The following is a 16,895-nucleotide window of genomic DNA, read 5'->3' as shown; positions in this document are numbered from 1 at the left end:
GTTTTCTGAGTAGTCCCGCCCTTTCCTTTCTGTAAAGCGGGTGACCATCTGCCTCCCCCCGGGGCGGACGTCATGTTGCCCGTCTGGGAGCGCTCCGCTGGTCAGGCCGCGGGAGGGGAGGGGGGCGGAGGCGGGCTCTGCCCCGCGGGGTCCCAGCCACTTTTGCAGGGTCTAAAACCCGCGTTCGCGCCGCGGGGATGGGGACACGCACCTGCACCCGCGCCGTGAAATGGGTTTATTTCATGTTTGCTTTCCGGAGTAGGGGGCGCTGGTCCGACCCTGCGGCCGCATCCCCCGCCGCACCTGCCCCCGCTGCCCGCGGGCTCCGGCCGGAGCCGCGCCTGGCCCGCCCCGCTCCGCGAGCGTCGAAAGCGGCCGTCCCGCTGCTGGGGCCCGCGGCAGCCGGGCGGGACCCGGGACACCTCCCCCTCCCCCCACAGGACCGCCCTGGGCGCCGCGGTCCGCGAGGGGATGCGGCGGCTCCCCGCGGCGGGGCGCGAAGCCCCGCGGCCCCTCCCTCCCGCACGCCCAGGGGCGGGCGGCCGGCACAGTCCCGGCGGCTCCTCCGGTGAGCCGCGCCGGCGGCCGGCACCGCCCCCTCAGCCTCCTCCCGGCACACGCGGTAGGGGTGGCCTGGCAGGGACCCTGCGCGCCGAGGCAGCGGCGGAGGGAGCCCCGTGGACGGGCCGCGCCCGGCGGTAAGTGGGCGCTGCCCCCCCGTCAGCCGGCGGCGCCCGAAGCCCTCCGCGGGGCCGGGGGCTCCCCTCCCCTGCTCGGCGTCGGCCCCCTCTCCCTGTTTCTCTCTTCGTCTGTCTCTCCCCCTGCGCCGCCCGTCGGCTTCTGAGCCGCTTTCGTGGTGTTCCCGCTCTGCGTCCCGCCTGCGTTGGAGTTCAGAGGCTGAAGCAGAGCAGCTGTGAAGCCCATCTGGCTGGGTCAGGCTCTGGGGAGCCCCCAGGGCCGCCCCTCGCCGCCGCTTCTTCCTCAGTGTCGTGGACGAGTCCTGGGCTCAGCAGCTGGGCGGTGGGGTCCCTCCCCGCAGGTCAGTCTGGTGGCAGTGGTCTGTCAGAGGTGCTCGGGTGGTGGCCTTCCGCACAGCATGTTTAATGGTGTTTCCATCTCAGACTGTACGTGCCAGCTGTACCGCAGCTGTCAGCCGGGGTAAAAGGCAGCTCCCCAGATCATCTGCTCAGTGAGCAGCTGTCATTTATCCCTGGGCAGGTCCCACAAGGGCTGGGGAATGCAGTAGTTCCAAAAGTATGCCGTCGGTGTTACACGCCGCTCGGTCTGGCATTGTTTCTGTCCAAAGTTATCAAGGGAGGGTTGGTCCTGGGTTCACGCTTCAGCTTACTGATGTTGTTCAGCAAATGCTGTGTGACTTCATCATGTTTATCCATAAGTTTTATCCTGTCTTTCCCCTCAAACAGCTTCACTTGGGATCTGGTAGGTTTCTTAACACCTGCTCCTCTGGGCAGGGAGCTGGGGGCCCCAGGGTGCTGCGGCGTGGCGGGGGCTGGTTTGTCCTGGCCTGCACCCTTCTAGAGGACAGTCAAGAACAAAGGTGTGAATGAGAGGGTGGAAATGTGTGGCAATTGCTCCTGCTTTGGCTGATCAGTCACCGGCTGCAAAAGGACCAAAATCGCATGCTCACCTGCTTAATGCATGGGGGAAAAAGCTCAACTCTGACCCTCTCTAGAGATGCTTGTTCTGAAACATTCATAGGTTTCAGACTTTCCTATGTCCTTTATCTGCTTGTGCAAGAAATGTAGATTGTATGGGCTAGATCTCACTTGACTTTGGGGCAGTGATATGTCTTATCTGCAGTAATAATCCTTGAAGGCGCCTCAGGGATGGGGAGCTGGGCTCTGTAATGCCATGCCAGCATGCCTGGCATTGCGGGCTTCCCCTGCGCCCTGTCTGTCGAGGCGTTCGCACCAAGCTCATTGCTCAAGCATGCAAGGGCTTTGGGATCAGTTACAGCGGCAGCCCTCGCAGTTAGCTGTCTGCTGGGGAGCCGTAATTAGCTGCAGAGCTAACGCATTTGGTACGTATGCTTGAAGTGGAGGCTTGGAAATGCAGTCTTTGGTTATTCACCACGCATTTAATTACTGCAGAGTTAATTTGGGAGGTCAGAAGGGGATCCCTTGAGAGTTAGTGGCAGGAGCAGTGATTCTATAATGGGACTGAAGAGCTCGGATGTTGGGTGTGTTTTGTGTCCTTTATAGGCACACAGGTAATAATAGCTGCCTCAGTTTTCTGACAGAAAAATTTTTAGGCTGTTGTTTTCTGACAGGAAAATATTTAGGTGAAAATAGGGATTTGCTGAAATTAATACAACTTTTAATTGTGCTTTGATTATGTTTATTTGAAACCAGAGGGTAAAAATTACTTGTTTTTTGCTGTTGGAATTGCTTAGTCTTTTCTAGGACAAAAAAGAAGAGAAAGAAAGGGGATGAGAAAGGTGAAAGAGGAAAACACTTTAATGCTTATAAAAATCTGTTTCGTTTTAGCTTCAGGCACCGAAACTGGAAGACAATATCACTTGAGTTTGTTTGGTGGGTTTTTTTGGGGGGAGGGTCTTTTTTTCAAATTACTAATTTAAAACAGTGCAGTTTTGATTATAAATTGCTTTGGTCATTTTTCAGTATTAAAAAACAACTTATAAGGGAAGTTGTTACTTTGATCTGTTCTAATGTGTGTTTTGGGTTTTGCTTTAGTATAACTATTGTTTTGTAATATAAAAACATGCCACAGGGGATGCTTCTGAGTTTGGCAAAGGATTTAGTGATTCAACTCATGTCAGGTGTACTTAAGAAAGTAAGATTATTTGGCTGTTACCTCAGTCATTTGAAAATGGTTTCACCTCTGTTTTCTATAATCCTGCTCTCATTCAGCGGTAGGTGGACATTTATCATGGGTTTGACATGTGTAGACCAGTCACTGATTGTCAAATAATTTGGTGATGACAGGGTAATAACCTACCAATGCAGGGAACCCTTTTTTAAAAAAGAGAAATATAACTTACTTTCTTCTGCTCCTCTTAAGGTGGATTCTGTCACCCTCTTCAGAAGAGTGGATTTCTTTAGATTAATCTCCTTTACACACAGCACAAGCTGCACTAAAAAGGCACTTTTGTACTGGAATAAGAATATCTACATCTAGGGTTTGTACTGATATAAAATACATGTGTTTAAAAGTATGCCTTAGCTCACAATGGGAAACAGTGTGATTTCTTAGGGTAAATAAGATCCGATTTTCTGGTATGACAACTTAGGAATGTGAAGAGATTAGGCAGGACATGTTTCTAGTGCCTGAAACTGGAATCTCGGAGGTCTGTATTCTATTTCTGGTTTTGCTACAGCTTTGTTACATGTCTGTAGGAAAATAATTTGCATAGGATTAACAATACTTTGCTACTTTGTGATATTTGGAATGTGTAAAGGAGAGTTGGATACAAGAGTAAAAGATGAAGTATCATATACTATACATATACTATTAAATGGAGTATCATTATGAAAACACATAAGTAATACGAATGCTGAGTAGAAGCTGGCCTTCATATTAAAATGTTCGGTGCTAGGAATTCTAGAGCAAAGAGACTGATATAGAAGAGCTGGCCCCAACATGGGATGGTTGAGGAACAGACATGGCATGTTCTGTGAAAGAACACAGAAGGCTCTCTCCTCTGCAGATCTTGCCTTGGAGGTCTTAAAGCTCTGGTCTGATCCAAAAATCACCGCAGCAGATTCCCCCATCCTCCTGGTTTTAATGAATTCTGCAGGGTGCAGACCCTAAGTGATTGGAATGGTCCTGACTCATTGTATTGTGATATTGTTTGGGCACGTGCCCCAGAAGTGCTAGCATAAAGAGTGTGTCAGAAAACGAAGTTGATTGTTGCTATTTCCTCAGATCGTGAATGTACAACTTCTTTGTCTGAATAAGTCAAAGATGAATGACCATCTCTAATTCAGTCTGCTTTCACTGACCAGCATAAGGAAATCGCCATCTGACTAAAGAAAAAAATTAAGGCGCTCATTCCTCCTTTGATATACTTGTACTCTGTACTTGCAAATGGAGTCCAACAAAAACATGGTAGTTTAAATCTTTGACTGCGAAGTCACCTTAGTTTCCTAACATCAGTATATAATATCTGGTGAGGTTTATATTTATGCTTGTGAATGGCATTTTTATTTCAGATGAATTTTAAGTGCGTGAAGGTTGTCTTTTATTATCTTATCCCCCTTATGCTGTGTATTTGCTAATGACAATTGTCTTGGATCGTCAAGTGTATGATCTATTTTGGGCATCTGCTAACTGTGACTGCTGGGCGAAAGCCAGTGAGAGATACCTGCAGAAGTAATGAGAGTGGAAGGCAGTATAAGATAACGTGAAATGATAGACATGGGAAACACCAAAACATCAGAGGTATGACTGGAGGGTCTGAACACTTTGGAACAGTTTTGTGTTCAGTCTTCAAAAACAAGGCTCTACTCTGACTTGGATGCTTCCTTGGTGTTGAGAGTAAGCTTGCTGGCTTGAGCTTTGCAGAACAAGGGTGTAAGTTAAAAGATCAGCAAAAGGGATGAGAATTTTCTGGTTATTTTTGAGATAATATTGCATGGATTCTATGCATCTGCAGAAGTAGGTATGTTCTTTGGAGGATGCTCGGAAATGAGGAAACTTGTCAATCAAACATAAAGTGGCTATGTTCCCAGAGGCATCTTGGGTGGGTTCCCCATTCTCAAAGCAATGTTTTTAACTTGCTCTTCTGAATGACAAACTCTCTGTCTTTTAGAACAATGGTTTTCTTTTAGGTGTGTTTGCATTAATGTTATTTATAGCCACGTACCTTGGATTCTGATGAAGGGAGTAGTCAGCTTGAGGGATTTACAGTCTTTGGGCAAGTCTCAGCAGTATCTCTTAATACATGGGCATTTTCCCGTACTTGACTTTTGCATGCGCTCAGAACTTAATCTTGCAATTCAGGATGAGCAAAAGATTTGGGGTTTTCAGCAAGGCTTGACTTTGTCCTTTGTTTGCTTTTTCTGAAGCCTGTGGGTGTTGAACTAGGTTTTGCACCAACACTTCAGAAAATCCCGCTCTGAACAATTGCAAGCAACATTATATAAACTTAGTATGGAGGCAATAGCTCAGAGATGTTCTCGTTCTTGTAAATGCTACTAAAGCATTTATTGACTGTAGTTTCAAGCCCTGAGCAATATTGGTCAATGAGCTTTCTCTGAGGTTATGAAAGGTTGCTTGAGGAATACAGTAATTTGCTTACAAAGCAGAATTTGAGTTGTTTATTTTCATTGAGGGGAAAAAGACACATTTTTCCCCGGGCATGAACGTGGCTTTGGGAGGGAAATTAATGAGCAAAGTAGCAGAACGGTTCACCTGGTTTCATCTTGAAAAACTCTGATGGTATAGACAAAGTAAGGATCAGCCAGAAAATGTCTGAGCAAGTATGGGGATGGAAAGTGGAAGTGGCCCCCCCTGCTTTGTGATGCATCTAGTCGAGGCTTACCAATGCAAGTGTTGATTTCTACAGTATGCTTTTATAGTGCTATGCTTATTCTGGTCTTCAGTGTCACAACCTGTGTGTTTTTTATCATTTGCCTTAAGCAGCTAGATAAGCGAGATCATCGCTAGAGCACAGTTATACAGGAAGGCGTGGGAGGCAAATTTGTCTCCATTGCAGGGTTTTGAAACTGGGGTTTGGACAGATTTGTTAATGAAAATGCAGTAGGTCCCACAGAGCCTTTAAGAGAGCCATCACATCTGCAGTGGAGACCTCCAGCAAGGCTGCTATTGAGGGCATGAAAGCTATTGCTAGGGATACCTTCACCTCCCTCTTCTCCATGAGGTGCCTGCAGGTGTCCGTCATGCGCTCTCAGATCCTCAAATGCACCAATGTGAGACTTGTCTTTCCAGACCTCAGAGAGCTTATCAACTTAAAAGATTGTGTTCAGGAAACAAATTTCACAGTTACACAGAGTAATGCATGCAACAAATGCTGCTCGTGTTTGTGTCATTTGAAATGCCTAGTGTGTGATGAAAGATGTGCCAAAAACTCTGTAGACGGAATCGCAATGCCTTTTTGCAGCAGTAGTTCAGATTTCCATTTGCTGTCCTGCCTGTGTGCTTCAGAAACACTGCCTGACATGAGAAAAAGGAAGCTCTTCCTTGTGGTCTCCTTAGTTCGTGGACTGCCTGCTGACACTTTAATGAAGAAGTCTGTAATGCTGATTCTCATGCTAGCTCTCTTTAGTGTGGTGTGGATGCTTTATTGTCCGTAAGTTTGTCAAATTATTAATTAGTTGCTTTATTTCCATCACATTTATGTTTTAAGGTGTGTTCTGTGCTTCTGGTTAAGTATGTGCTCAGGTACTTCAGTGAGGGGCAAGAACCCTCTTCACATACAGGTGCTTGCCTCTTTCCAGATTTGGACCCTCACTGTTTGGCTGAGACTGCTAAATTAATTCTTTTGATTGACCAACGGTAACTTTGCCCATGAATGATCTGCAATGGATCTAAAGTGACTATACCAGCAAGGTGTTTTACTGAGTCTTTGCCTGCCGGAAGATCGTAATGAATGTCATTCTTTCTTAATATTCTAGTTGCATCTTCTTTGTGCATCAATGAAAATTCCAAATATGGCTTTGTTCAAGCAACAGAAGGTGGAGGACGTTTACGAAATTGGGGAAGAGCTAGGAAGGTAAGTTTGTACTGATGACACCACACTATTCTAAAAGCTGACACATGGGGATATTTGCCACATCTTAAAACAATGACTGTGCATGATAACCTAAATCAATTGCAATATACAACAATAGAAACACATCCCCTTACAAAAACTGCACTTCGGATATTTTTTTTTTTTTTAAGCGTGCTAACTATTTTCTTGTTTCTTTTCTTGCAACTAGGACAACAAAAGGTATGTTTACATTGCTTTTGTAGATAGGTGTCATCTGTGTCTGTGCTTTAGACTAAGTTCACCTGTCTGTTCTCTGAACCAGCTAGGAAACATGAACCCATGGTGCCGTCGTCATAGGCACAGTGCTTTAATTTGGCTTGTTGTTTTGAACAGTGCTGCACAGCACTGTTGTTTTCAACTGGCTCTGAGCACTGACAGAACATGTTCATATCTGCCTGCAAAACACTATGTATGTATTCCTGGAAAGATCTACCTATCAAAATTTCAGCTGGACTGGTTAATACCTGTATATAGCTTTTAATCTGTAAAGGCTTATCTGCAGGTATTAATTATAGGTGGAGTTAATGGGCTATTACCATGCTTAACCATAAGCACCTGCTTAAACACTCTGCTGGGCTTGTGAGCTGGATGACACAGGGCTACCCCAGTCACTTAGCAACATATAGTGCTCTGGGTGAGGATAGCTGGTTTCCATTCAGTGTCCAACCCTCCAGTGATTTTCTTTTTAATATGCAAATAGCTAAATTAGGGCTATACACATGTTGGCTTCTTTCCCAATGTCTGGCAGTTGGTTTTGATAAATGACTGTGTATGTGCAATTACCGTTTTTCAAGGGCCAATAATTTCATTACATTAAAACACTTCAGTTGAAGCCGTTTCCCTGCCAAATCTTATTTTTTTCACTCCCAGCTATTTCATCTTTAGAGTTGTTGGAAGATTTCTTCTAAGGGGAGATTTTGGGGGGGGGGTTTTGGTTTTTGGTTTTGGTTTTTTTTCCATTCCCCTCCCTCTCAGGAAGGCCTCAACTATTAAATTTTCTGTAGCTGCTTATGTTTGAGTACTGACGGGTCCTGGGAACATCAGCCTGAAAGTGAAAGTCTGACAACAGTGAGCAGTAAAGAAATTCAGTGTGCGTATGCAGGGTGTAAAAGGTGTGCTTTTTTTAACCTAGGAGGCCCTAGCATGTGCTGTAACGGTCAAACTGCTAAAATGAGAAACTGGAAACTAAGTAGCATATTTTTACTTTGGTTCCCGAGTTGGATTTGGAAATCCAGTGTCTTTTGAGATGATGAACCTCACTCTCCTCTTCAAGCTGATAGTTATTAGGTCTTTTGAATGGAGAAGTGTAGTTGAAACAACCTGGTAAAGGCTGGCCCTTGCTCTTTGAATCGGCCTGAGAGGCCTGAGGCTGGTAAAGGCTTGCGTGGTCACAGCAGCCCTTCTCCTTTCCTGGCTGCATGTCATAGAAACGTGGCTGGTCCCAGGGTTATGCCATGGAGCTGGTACTCAGCTACATGTCAGGTGATACGCTGGGTTTAGAGGAGACTGCACTCAGACATGGAATCTGAAATTGTGGCCTTTTTTAATGGGTGTATTCTCTGCAAGAAGGACCTTTCCTACATAAGCCAGAAGAAGGAGCAGGTGTATACATGAGCAGGTGCCATCCTCACATGACAAAGGGGTACTAAACTCCACTACAAAACCATGTTCCAGTTCCCAGCATTTTACGTGTAATACTTCTCGTAGATGAGAAATCCAAGTCTACTTGGTACTGAGGTCTGTAGGCAAAAATGTTCCCTGAAAGACTTGAAAGAACCAGGCAAATTGTTACAAGCAGACCTCTGCTGCTTGTTACGATTTTTCAAGGAAAGCCCTGTAATTGTGAGAAGAGGGCAGCAAGATTGGAATTAGCTCCCCTGCTCTGAATGCGTTCAGGTTGTATACTTACACATGCCCATGAATATAATGTCACACTGTCTTTGTCAGTGTATTTTCACTTTCACATTTTGTGAGGAGCTTTGCAGACCTCTTGTTTCAACTGTGTGTTATATGTGGAGGGTCACTGGGTTATCATGCCTCTATATCTCTGAGCAGTAACTACTGATTAGGGCCAGTGACAAATGATATCTTGCTTTGTTAGAAGAAAAATAACACACTAGGCAGGCTGTGGTGACTGAAATGCAAGAATCTTTTCCAATGCTGACTGATGCCCTTAGAACCTGTAGATGCCTTTTATTAGTTCAGTATGCTTGCAACAAGCTGTTAGTTGCTGGCAGGCACAGGCAGGTAAAAGGATTCATTTATTATCATTCTGGCAACAGAAGTCACAAAACAAAGGTTTTCAAACAACGTCTGTGAAGAGTCTGTCCTGTTTGTGTCCTCCTAACTGAGTCTGTGATTTCTTGGAACAGAAGTAGTCATTAATACAGGCCTAATGCTTGTTCTAGCTTGGATACAGTCAGAAGTTAAAATACAGGATCTCACCAACAGAGCCAGAACCCGTTTATCTGAAAGTCTTTGCAGTGCGCTGAGGAAAGGAGGCTGCTATTATATACTGCAAATGCTCCTTCGCAAGGCTTAGATATATCTGGTCTGGTGATGAAATTAGACCCTTCCAGTCACTGTGCAGCATTGAAAGTAGCTGCAGCAAAGGCTCTTCGAATCCAGCTGTATAAAACCCTGCAAATGGCGCATCTGTGGATTCCTCAACTAGATCATTCTCAGAATCACTGCTGAGCTAGAACCAACTCAAAAGGATGCTGGAAATGCAGTTGTCTCCTGTGCCAAGGCAATGGTGTGAGAGAAAACTCTGCAGAAAGCGGGAGCAGGTTTTCCATAGCTGCAGCTGTGCGCTGTAACTAGCTGCCTAGCTCCAACATTCCCTCAATCTTTCAAATAGTAGTCTTAGGTTTACACCTCTGTTGCTCAACTTCTCCAAAGGGTACATACAGGGAACAACAAGTCAGGCATGTGGCATTAAGGAAGAGAAGTTGCTGATGGGCTTGTTCGTTCTAGCAGCTACACTTGGGAAGCTTGGCATGGCCTATACTGAATGAGTGCAATACTTTATTATCATATATGTATATTTAAAGTTACTTCCTGCAAGGTAATATCAGTTGGTTTGTAAGTGTGAAGTCTGTGGGGACTGAGGTTCTCTAGCAATAGCTGAAAGGGAGCCTAAAAAGAGGAGGAGCCTCTAGAGTGAATTTAGCACATTTCAACATTTTAAACTAAAAAAAGAACCCTTTTGAGATCTATAATACAGCTTATTGCCAGAATATTGAAATACTAATTTTTTTGTTTTTCAAAATTTATGACAAGAGGAGAGAGTTTAGAAAACTTAACTGAAGATGAATGCGTTATAGGAATATTTATTTTAAAAGTCCTCAGTTATACTAGTTAGTCTGGAAGTCTAGAAGAGCTAGAAAGCAATGCAGTATAAAGTAATCAGTGCCTGCAGAGGTATTAGACGATTCTCTTCTCTTTCACCTTCCCCCAAGGGCAGTAGATTGTGTGACTTGGGAGTACTTCATACAGTCCTCCCAGGCATTTAAGGTTTTCACTCTTTGAAGGCATCAGACTTTCTGGCAGATTCAGTTTCTTTCTGTGTCTGAGGTGTCGATCAAAAACAGATACTTAAAAAAATTATTTTCCATAGAATGTTTTCAAAATATATCCCTCCTCAAATACGAGTTTATGTTGCTAAATGTCACTTTTATTCAAGTAATGGCAAACTGCATCCTTTGATTTTAATAAACTTTGTAAGAAACCTTTTAACAGTTTTGCCTGTTCTGAGGAGGATCCTGGCGTAAGCCATTTGCAGGAATGTTTGTAGCAGATCACTCTAACGGCATGCCAAAGCAATGGAAATGCTTCTTGAAAAATGTGAGGAAGTGAAGGCTAACTTGACTTCTTGGGAATATGCAGCAGGTCAAATAACCTCTGGCTCTTTTGGCAAGGGAGGTGGCACCGAGAGACAACCAAGAATGGAAACTCTTAAATCGAGGCCAAAGCAGGCTGAGAGAAGGAAGAACTGGCCTACTGAGCTAGTGGTATAGTTCCCAGGAAAGTTGCAGTGATAAAGTTCACTGCACAGCCTTTTAACAGAATGTCTCAGGACTTGTGATTTGGATGGGTAGTTCTGTCTAGCTGGACAAAAGGAGTTCTTGTGCAAACCTGCAGGAGCCTTTTCCAGTTGTACTAGCAAACACTGGTGGTGGTGGTAGGTGCACAGATAGTGCTAGAACTTCAGAGATGTGCAGTGTAATTCGTAAAAGGTTGTACCATAGAGTCATTAATCTGTTACCCAAATGTGTTGCCAGCCAGGCTGTAGAGAGTTGTTGACATTTGTGCCTTCTGGGCAATGTCACTGTTACATGTCAAGTCTAGGCTGAGGGTAGGAAGTGTCACGGAGCTTGTCTGGAAGCGTTTCATGACAGTGCCCATTGAGAAAGTGTGTTCCTGCAGGGTGGTGCGACAGCGGCACTGCAGTGTCCTGAGACAGTGTCCTGCTCACCGCAGCTCAGCTCTCTGCAATGTACAAGGACTTATATCATGCTTAACAGAGACAAACCTTGGAGTGATGTTTCTGGCTAAGGAAGTCTCCCCCTTTCCTTCATTATTGTCCCTTCACTGTAGGGAAGGGGCTCTGCCTTCCTCCACAATGTGTGCCAGCCTTACCACCTGCCATTCCAGTTTCTTGCCTGTTTCAGTGACTGGTAGCTATGCTCATCTCTAGCCTCAACTTTCTTCAGCTTTTGTCTGTCTTTGCTATGTTTTCTGCAGAGGTTGGAGATCTTGTATGGATACAAGATGCATAGTCTGATGAACTGATCTTCATAGGAAATCAAAACTAAGTCTTTCAGTATGCATGAGAAACAGGAAAAGCACTGGTCACTTGCTAGTTTGAAATCCTCTCCGTTGGGGAAGACAGTTAGTTTGTTGCTGATACAGTACGATGGCCTCTGAGGAAGGCAGCTGGGCACGTCTTTAAAATTGTAAGCTTTTCTTCTGACAAGAAAAACAAGCAGGGCTTGCTTGTGGAAACTAGAGTATTGAGATGGCTGTTTTCTGTGGGGTCCTATGCCTAAAGAGTTCCTAGAAGCCCAAGTTAATGCCTGGTTAATGCAAAAGGTGAGCTAAATATGAGTGGATCAGGCTTAGGCTGTGGAAATCAATTTTACAGCAAGGCTGTGACATTTTTCTGCATGTTAGGATGGTCTGTATTTCACTTTGAGGAATTTTCTGCTGTATGTGCTTAAATATCCTACCTAGTTGTTTCCTCATGTTTCTTGGGGTTTTTTTTAATAGCGGTTTCATGATTAAAGCCAAGGTCGATCTTTCATCCATGGCCTATCATGGCTCCTGTAGTCCCCCCTCTCCAGCTACAAGTTCCTGCCTCCTCCCTGCCTTGTGTGTGGAGGATCAGCTCTGCTCATTGAGACAGGTGAAACCTTTTTTTCTGGGTGAACCTTAAAAGACCAGCAAATGCAACATGTTAGTAGTGGTAATGGGACCTTGGGGCCTGGCACATAATGGCTGTTCTGACAGTGTAACTAGTAAATATTTATTTAGGTAATGAAAACAAAAAGCAGAGATAACACGTATTCTTTGTAGGGGAGGAACTTGGAAATCTATGATAAAAAGTCATGTCATTCAGCTAGGTGGACTCCCTGGTAAACAGAGGGGTGCGACTGCAGCTAGGAAACTTACCTTTAACACACATCGCACAGTATCTTCATACCAGGAATATTTTTTCTATCTACAGATATTGTTCAGTATTGGGCTTTCTCAGACATGAACCTTAACTCTGTTCTTAGAGTAATTTATAATTTGAATTAGTTCTTTACATTTGGAAGAATAACCCTGGATTATTTTTTCCTACAACACACACAAAGCAAGTCTTTGCTTTTGATGCAAAATGTAAGTTTAATTATTGAGCACTAACCAGCACCTCTATTACTATTTCTTATTACAAAAATCTTCTATGTCGTGTTTGATGTATATTGAATCTTTTGTTGAAACAGTTTTGGCATCCAGTACTTGGTCACCATCACTATGATTGTAGTCAGCTGTCTGATACAGTCACTATTTTTGGGTTTTTTTAAATTCCTTCTAGCAGAGTGAGTGATCTTAGCTTTTTCCTTTTTAAACAGATTTCCCTGCTAGTTTTCAGTGTTCTTTCAACTGTATCCAAAATCTTTGATTTGTTACAGAAAGTGCAGAGAAAATAGTGGGAGTTTTTGTTGTTTGTTTCTTTCTAATAACAAAGCTGTTCTACCTACAGTAACTGATGTTACTTGGCCAAGATGGCCTTGGTTATTTAGAACTGGCCTTAGCCTTACTTAGTAACAAAGTCATGCATTTTTTTCAAGTGAATTCCTTATTACCAGCACCCGTCTCGATGATGGAAGTGATCTCAGTGTATCTCCTCAGTCCGTATCTGGCTTTGAGAGTACAGAGCTGGGCGACCCCAGTGGGTAGTGCTCAGAAAGCTCAAATTCAGTAATGTCTTTAACCACTGAGTATTAAGCCTAATCCCAGCCTTTGCTTTGCCATTTCTCTAAAAATAAAACTATTTTTCCACTTTGCAGTGCAGTAGAAAGCAGATGGAAATTTGAACAGCTGAGAAAATAGACTCTGTACGGTATTCGTTCCATGCTTTTGAAATGAAAAATGTTACTTATGAGTAAAAATACACATAAAATAAACATAGTGCAGCTCACCACTGGACTAACAACGATAAAGCATTGGACAAATTACTAGCATCTTATGCAGAATAGGGCTTGCAGATACTTGTCTGATGGTCAAGCTTAATTTAGCTCAGGTGACATCTATTAATCATTGTTAAAACGCCACATTGGCGGTTTTGAACCGGAGTGAAAACCTGTTGTAATAGCCGAGCATGACGCGCAGTGATGCTTTGGTGAGGAGAGACATATAAAATCACTCAAATAGCTAGACTTGTTCTATCTAGTGCCAGCATGTTTGGGTTGGAGTCACTGGCCTGCTTTGGGCAGCCCATAATGCAGATTTAGTTACACTGTAAGTGGGTGACTGTGTATCCTAAAGCCAGGACTTGTAATCTTTACTTACTACAGAATCTACAGCTTCTGTGAGAGAGTAGTTAACCTCAGTATCTGAGTCTTGTGGATCTATAATAGTCACAAAGAGAGAATTTCCATTGATCTGGTCTGTTTCCTATGTAGGAAGAGTGGAGGGAGCAAATAACGTAGCTTCCGTGCTGTCCTGCTGCTGGAGGAGATTGTTTACTTCAATATAGTAAAGATTAAATAAGATGAGGAGGTAACTTCCACCTCTTATTTTGGGAGACCAGAAGAATCCACAAAGAGCGGTGAAAGGGGAGTTTCAGCAACCCTTTGTGGTTTTGGCCTTACAGATAATTTCCTAAAATCTTGATTAAAATGCCAGCATGATTTCCATCTGTTTCATACATGGGGAAGGAGAAAAATCATTTAACCATTTAGCCATAATACTGCTACCCTCTTACAATTTATCTGCTCCCAGGTATATTACATTCAGTCCATATCTAGCTGGATTTGGACCTTTAAACACAGAAGTACAGTGTGCTAACTTTCTGTATGCGTATTACGTATGCACTGGTGTTGCTCCACATAGCAGAAGGAACAGCTTATCAAATCAGCTATTCCTGCTGAGCATGAGTCAGCTTTGACCTTCCCTAGGTCTCTGGACTCTGTTCATTACCACTCCGAGAGCTGATATTCAATCTAACAGCTAAGTGTGATAAGTGGGGAAAAATTTTTATCATGTGCATTTTATTCTTGAGCTTCAGATTACATAAAATGCTTGCCAGGCTATCAGGAACTTGCCAGAATTGCTGGGCTTGTGCTGTATCACTGCAGACTCTGCTCCTCCAACCTCAGGAGCTGATAAGGGCCACACTGCTTGTCACTGCGTGATGGGGAAGTTTCCAAAAACATTTAACAGCTTCAGGAGATGCTGGTGATGATTCAGTAGGTGGCACGGGTTCTTGTGACTCAGGGCTAATGACCCAAAATGGTGTTTAAGGCATTAATTGGCTGTAATGTGGGTGACGTTACTTTATTGATAGCCTGTAATAATTCATAGAATTTTTCAGAAACATTAGATTTATTAAATCTTGCTTTGAATTTCAAATGGTTTATTTGCTCTCTACTTATTCCAGTAAACTAGATCCTTCTGTTTGAGTCCATACTGCTCTACCGTTCTGACTTTTCTCTGGCAGTGGACACAGAGATCGTCTTTGAGCCAGGATGTGTTGGGTTACCTTTGCATGAGCTGTAAAGACATGTGGATGAAAGGTGCCAGAGAGTGACATTATCAGACACAGCGTATGTCCAAAGGTGCTGAGCATTCCCTGCTGTGAATATTGAAACTTGCCCTGTAAAGTCACTGTATTCTAGAGTACTATACAATCAGTCAGTAAAAACATGAGTTTTTATGAAGTTATAAGAGGTGTCAGCACAGTATTTAACAGATTGAGGTTTTGGGGGTTTTAGTTTTGTTCCATATAGTCTTACAGAAACACCAAGATACTTTCCCTTCAGTGACCTTGCCGCGCTAGGATTTCTGTTTTGTTGTTTCAGCTATTGTACTCTAGTTTCTTTGTAAATACTGTGCTGTTGGACACACTGTTTATTTACTGCTTAGATTAAATTTCTGCTGTACCAAATCCTGGTTTAGTCTACAAAAAAAAAGTCTACAAAAAATAAAACACACTACAAATTATTGCTATAGTCCATTTACAGAAGGCTTCCAGTTCTTTATGGCTGTGACCACAAACTTCCTACAAAAAACTTCCAGGAAAGTGGTTTTATGTATATATTTTGTGAACCTTGCATGGCCTTTGTTTGAGCTGTGTTTCATAAATGAGCTGAGAGCATACAAATGGATTGTAGAAGAAGTTCCCAACAGATTCCTGTCCTCTCTGCTGGGAAGAGCATACCAGTGCAATTACAAGTAGCAGAAGTCATCTCTGAAGTGTAAGGAAAGCGGGAGGAGAGTATTTAGCTTGATAAAATTACATGCAGTAGAGCAATTGCTCTAATCACTTAAATTTGAGAGGAAAACAGCTTTTTGAGGCTTGAGTTTTTTTAAGAAAGGCATTCAGCAACAATTCTCAAGGGCTTTGCTTGGAAAGTTAACAAAAATGCAACCATGAAAGGATAAAATTATTAGTGTAGTTGTTCCAAGAAAAAGAAATAGGAGTGAAAAAGATGGAAAAGTAGTAAGATGCAGACTTTCTAAGCTTGAAATCACCAGTTAAAACTGATCTGAATTTAATAGTGGCAAAAAGGCATGATAAACAAAACTTGACATAAAAACAATTGCTGTAACTAAGAATAAATGACCCTTCTTTGCTGAAACTAAATAAACCATCATGTCTGAGCTCTAAAGGCAGCCTCTTGAATCTAGAGAAGTCCTGCATTCAGGTTAGCTAGACACTATTTGTGATTTATGTTTATGTGTATTAACTTAAGAATGTATACATGATGATTTCATGATATATTTTTAGGATTTTTACTCGCCTCTAACTGTAGATTATGCAAAATCAAAGCAAAGGATGCTGTGAGTTCATTCACTGGAGAAAGGACAATGTGATGCTAACAGAAGGTGAAGCTGACTTGGCTTATGACATAGACTGTAAAGTAACCGATTGCTGTCAGTAAACATAAATAAAGTTATTTTCAGGGTTAAAGATACCGTATTGACTCAGAGCTCAGACAATATATGACACTGGATAGGGTGTCATTTAATATTTTTCTTGCTGTCAAGGGACCAAACATAATTTATCATCCAATTAGAGAAAGAGAGCCAACAACTGGCAAACTTTGCAAAGTCTAGTAAACCTAAAATTAGATCTCTAAGCTGTGTTTTGGCTTCCTAAGCACAGGCAACCACATACGTGAATTATGTGGTTTGTCTTTGTTTGGGGTAGGGTTTATAATAGCAAATAAACCCTTTTAGGCTTGCATTCCCACAAGTGAATATCTTAAATATGAAGAAAAAAGGACAAATATAAAATTAATGTTTTTATTCAAACTGTGAACACCTCCTTATATTGTGAAAGCTCATTTTTTTCAGTTTTCGTGTAAACTCCTTCCTGTAGTAGGCTGTTGTTTTTTATGATATGGTGCCTTGTGTATGTTGTTGTGCTCCA

At 43.0% G+C, this 16,895-nt stretch overlaps 1 protein-coding gene across 6 annotated transcripts in view; it reads left to right on the top strand.

Annotated features, from left to right (window-relative positions):
* Positions 1-682: 682 nt before the first annotated feature.
* Positions 683-16,895, top strand: part of DAPK2 (death associated protein kinase 2) — a 53,816-nt gene continuing 37,603 nt past the window's right edge. For 3 of the 6 annotated variants that reach the window (XR_012996203.1, XM_076348411.1, XM_076348407.1), the window contains exons 1-2: positions 980-1,039; positions 6,618-6,715. Coding sequence is in view for 5 of the 6 variants with exons in the window: in XM_076348411.1 (XP_076204526.1) it covers positions 6,639-6,715 (77 nt within the window). In the remaining variant the exon portion in view is untranslated. Of the gene's footprint in view, positions 699-979; positions 1,040-1,989; positions 2,042-6,197; positions 6,293-6,617; positions 6,716-16,895 lie in introns of those variants that run through there. The other 3 variants (XM_076348410.1, XM_076348409.1, XM_076348408.1) reach the window with 3 other exon arrangements.

This window comes from Aptenodytes patagonicus, chromosome 10, assembly GCF_965638725.1.
Source record: "Aptenodytes patagonicus chromosome 10, bAptPat1.pri.cur, whole genome shotgun sequence".
Lineage (NCBI taxonomy): Eukaryota > Metazoa > Chordata > Aves > Sphenisciformes > Spheniscidae > Aptenodytes > Aptenodytes patagonicus.
Note: the sequence above shows the minus strand (reverse complement) of the source record. Positions and strands in the feature narration are given on the sequence as shown.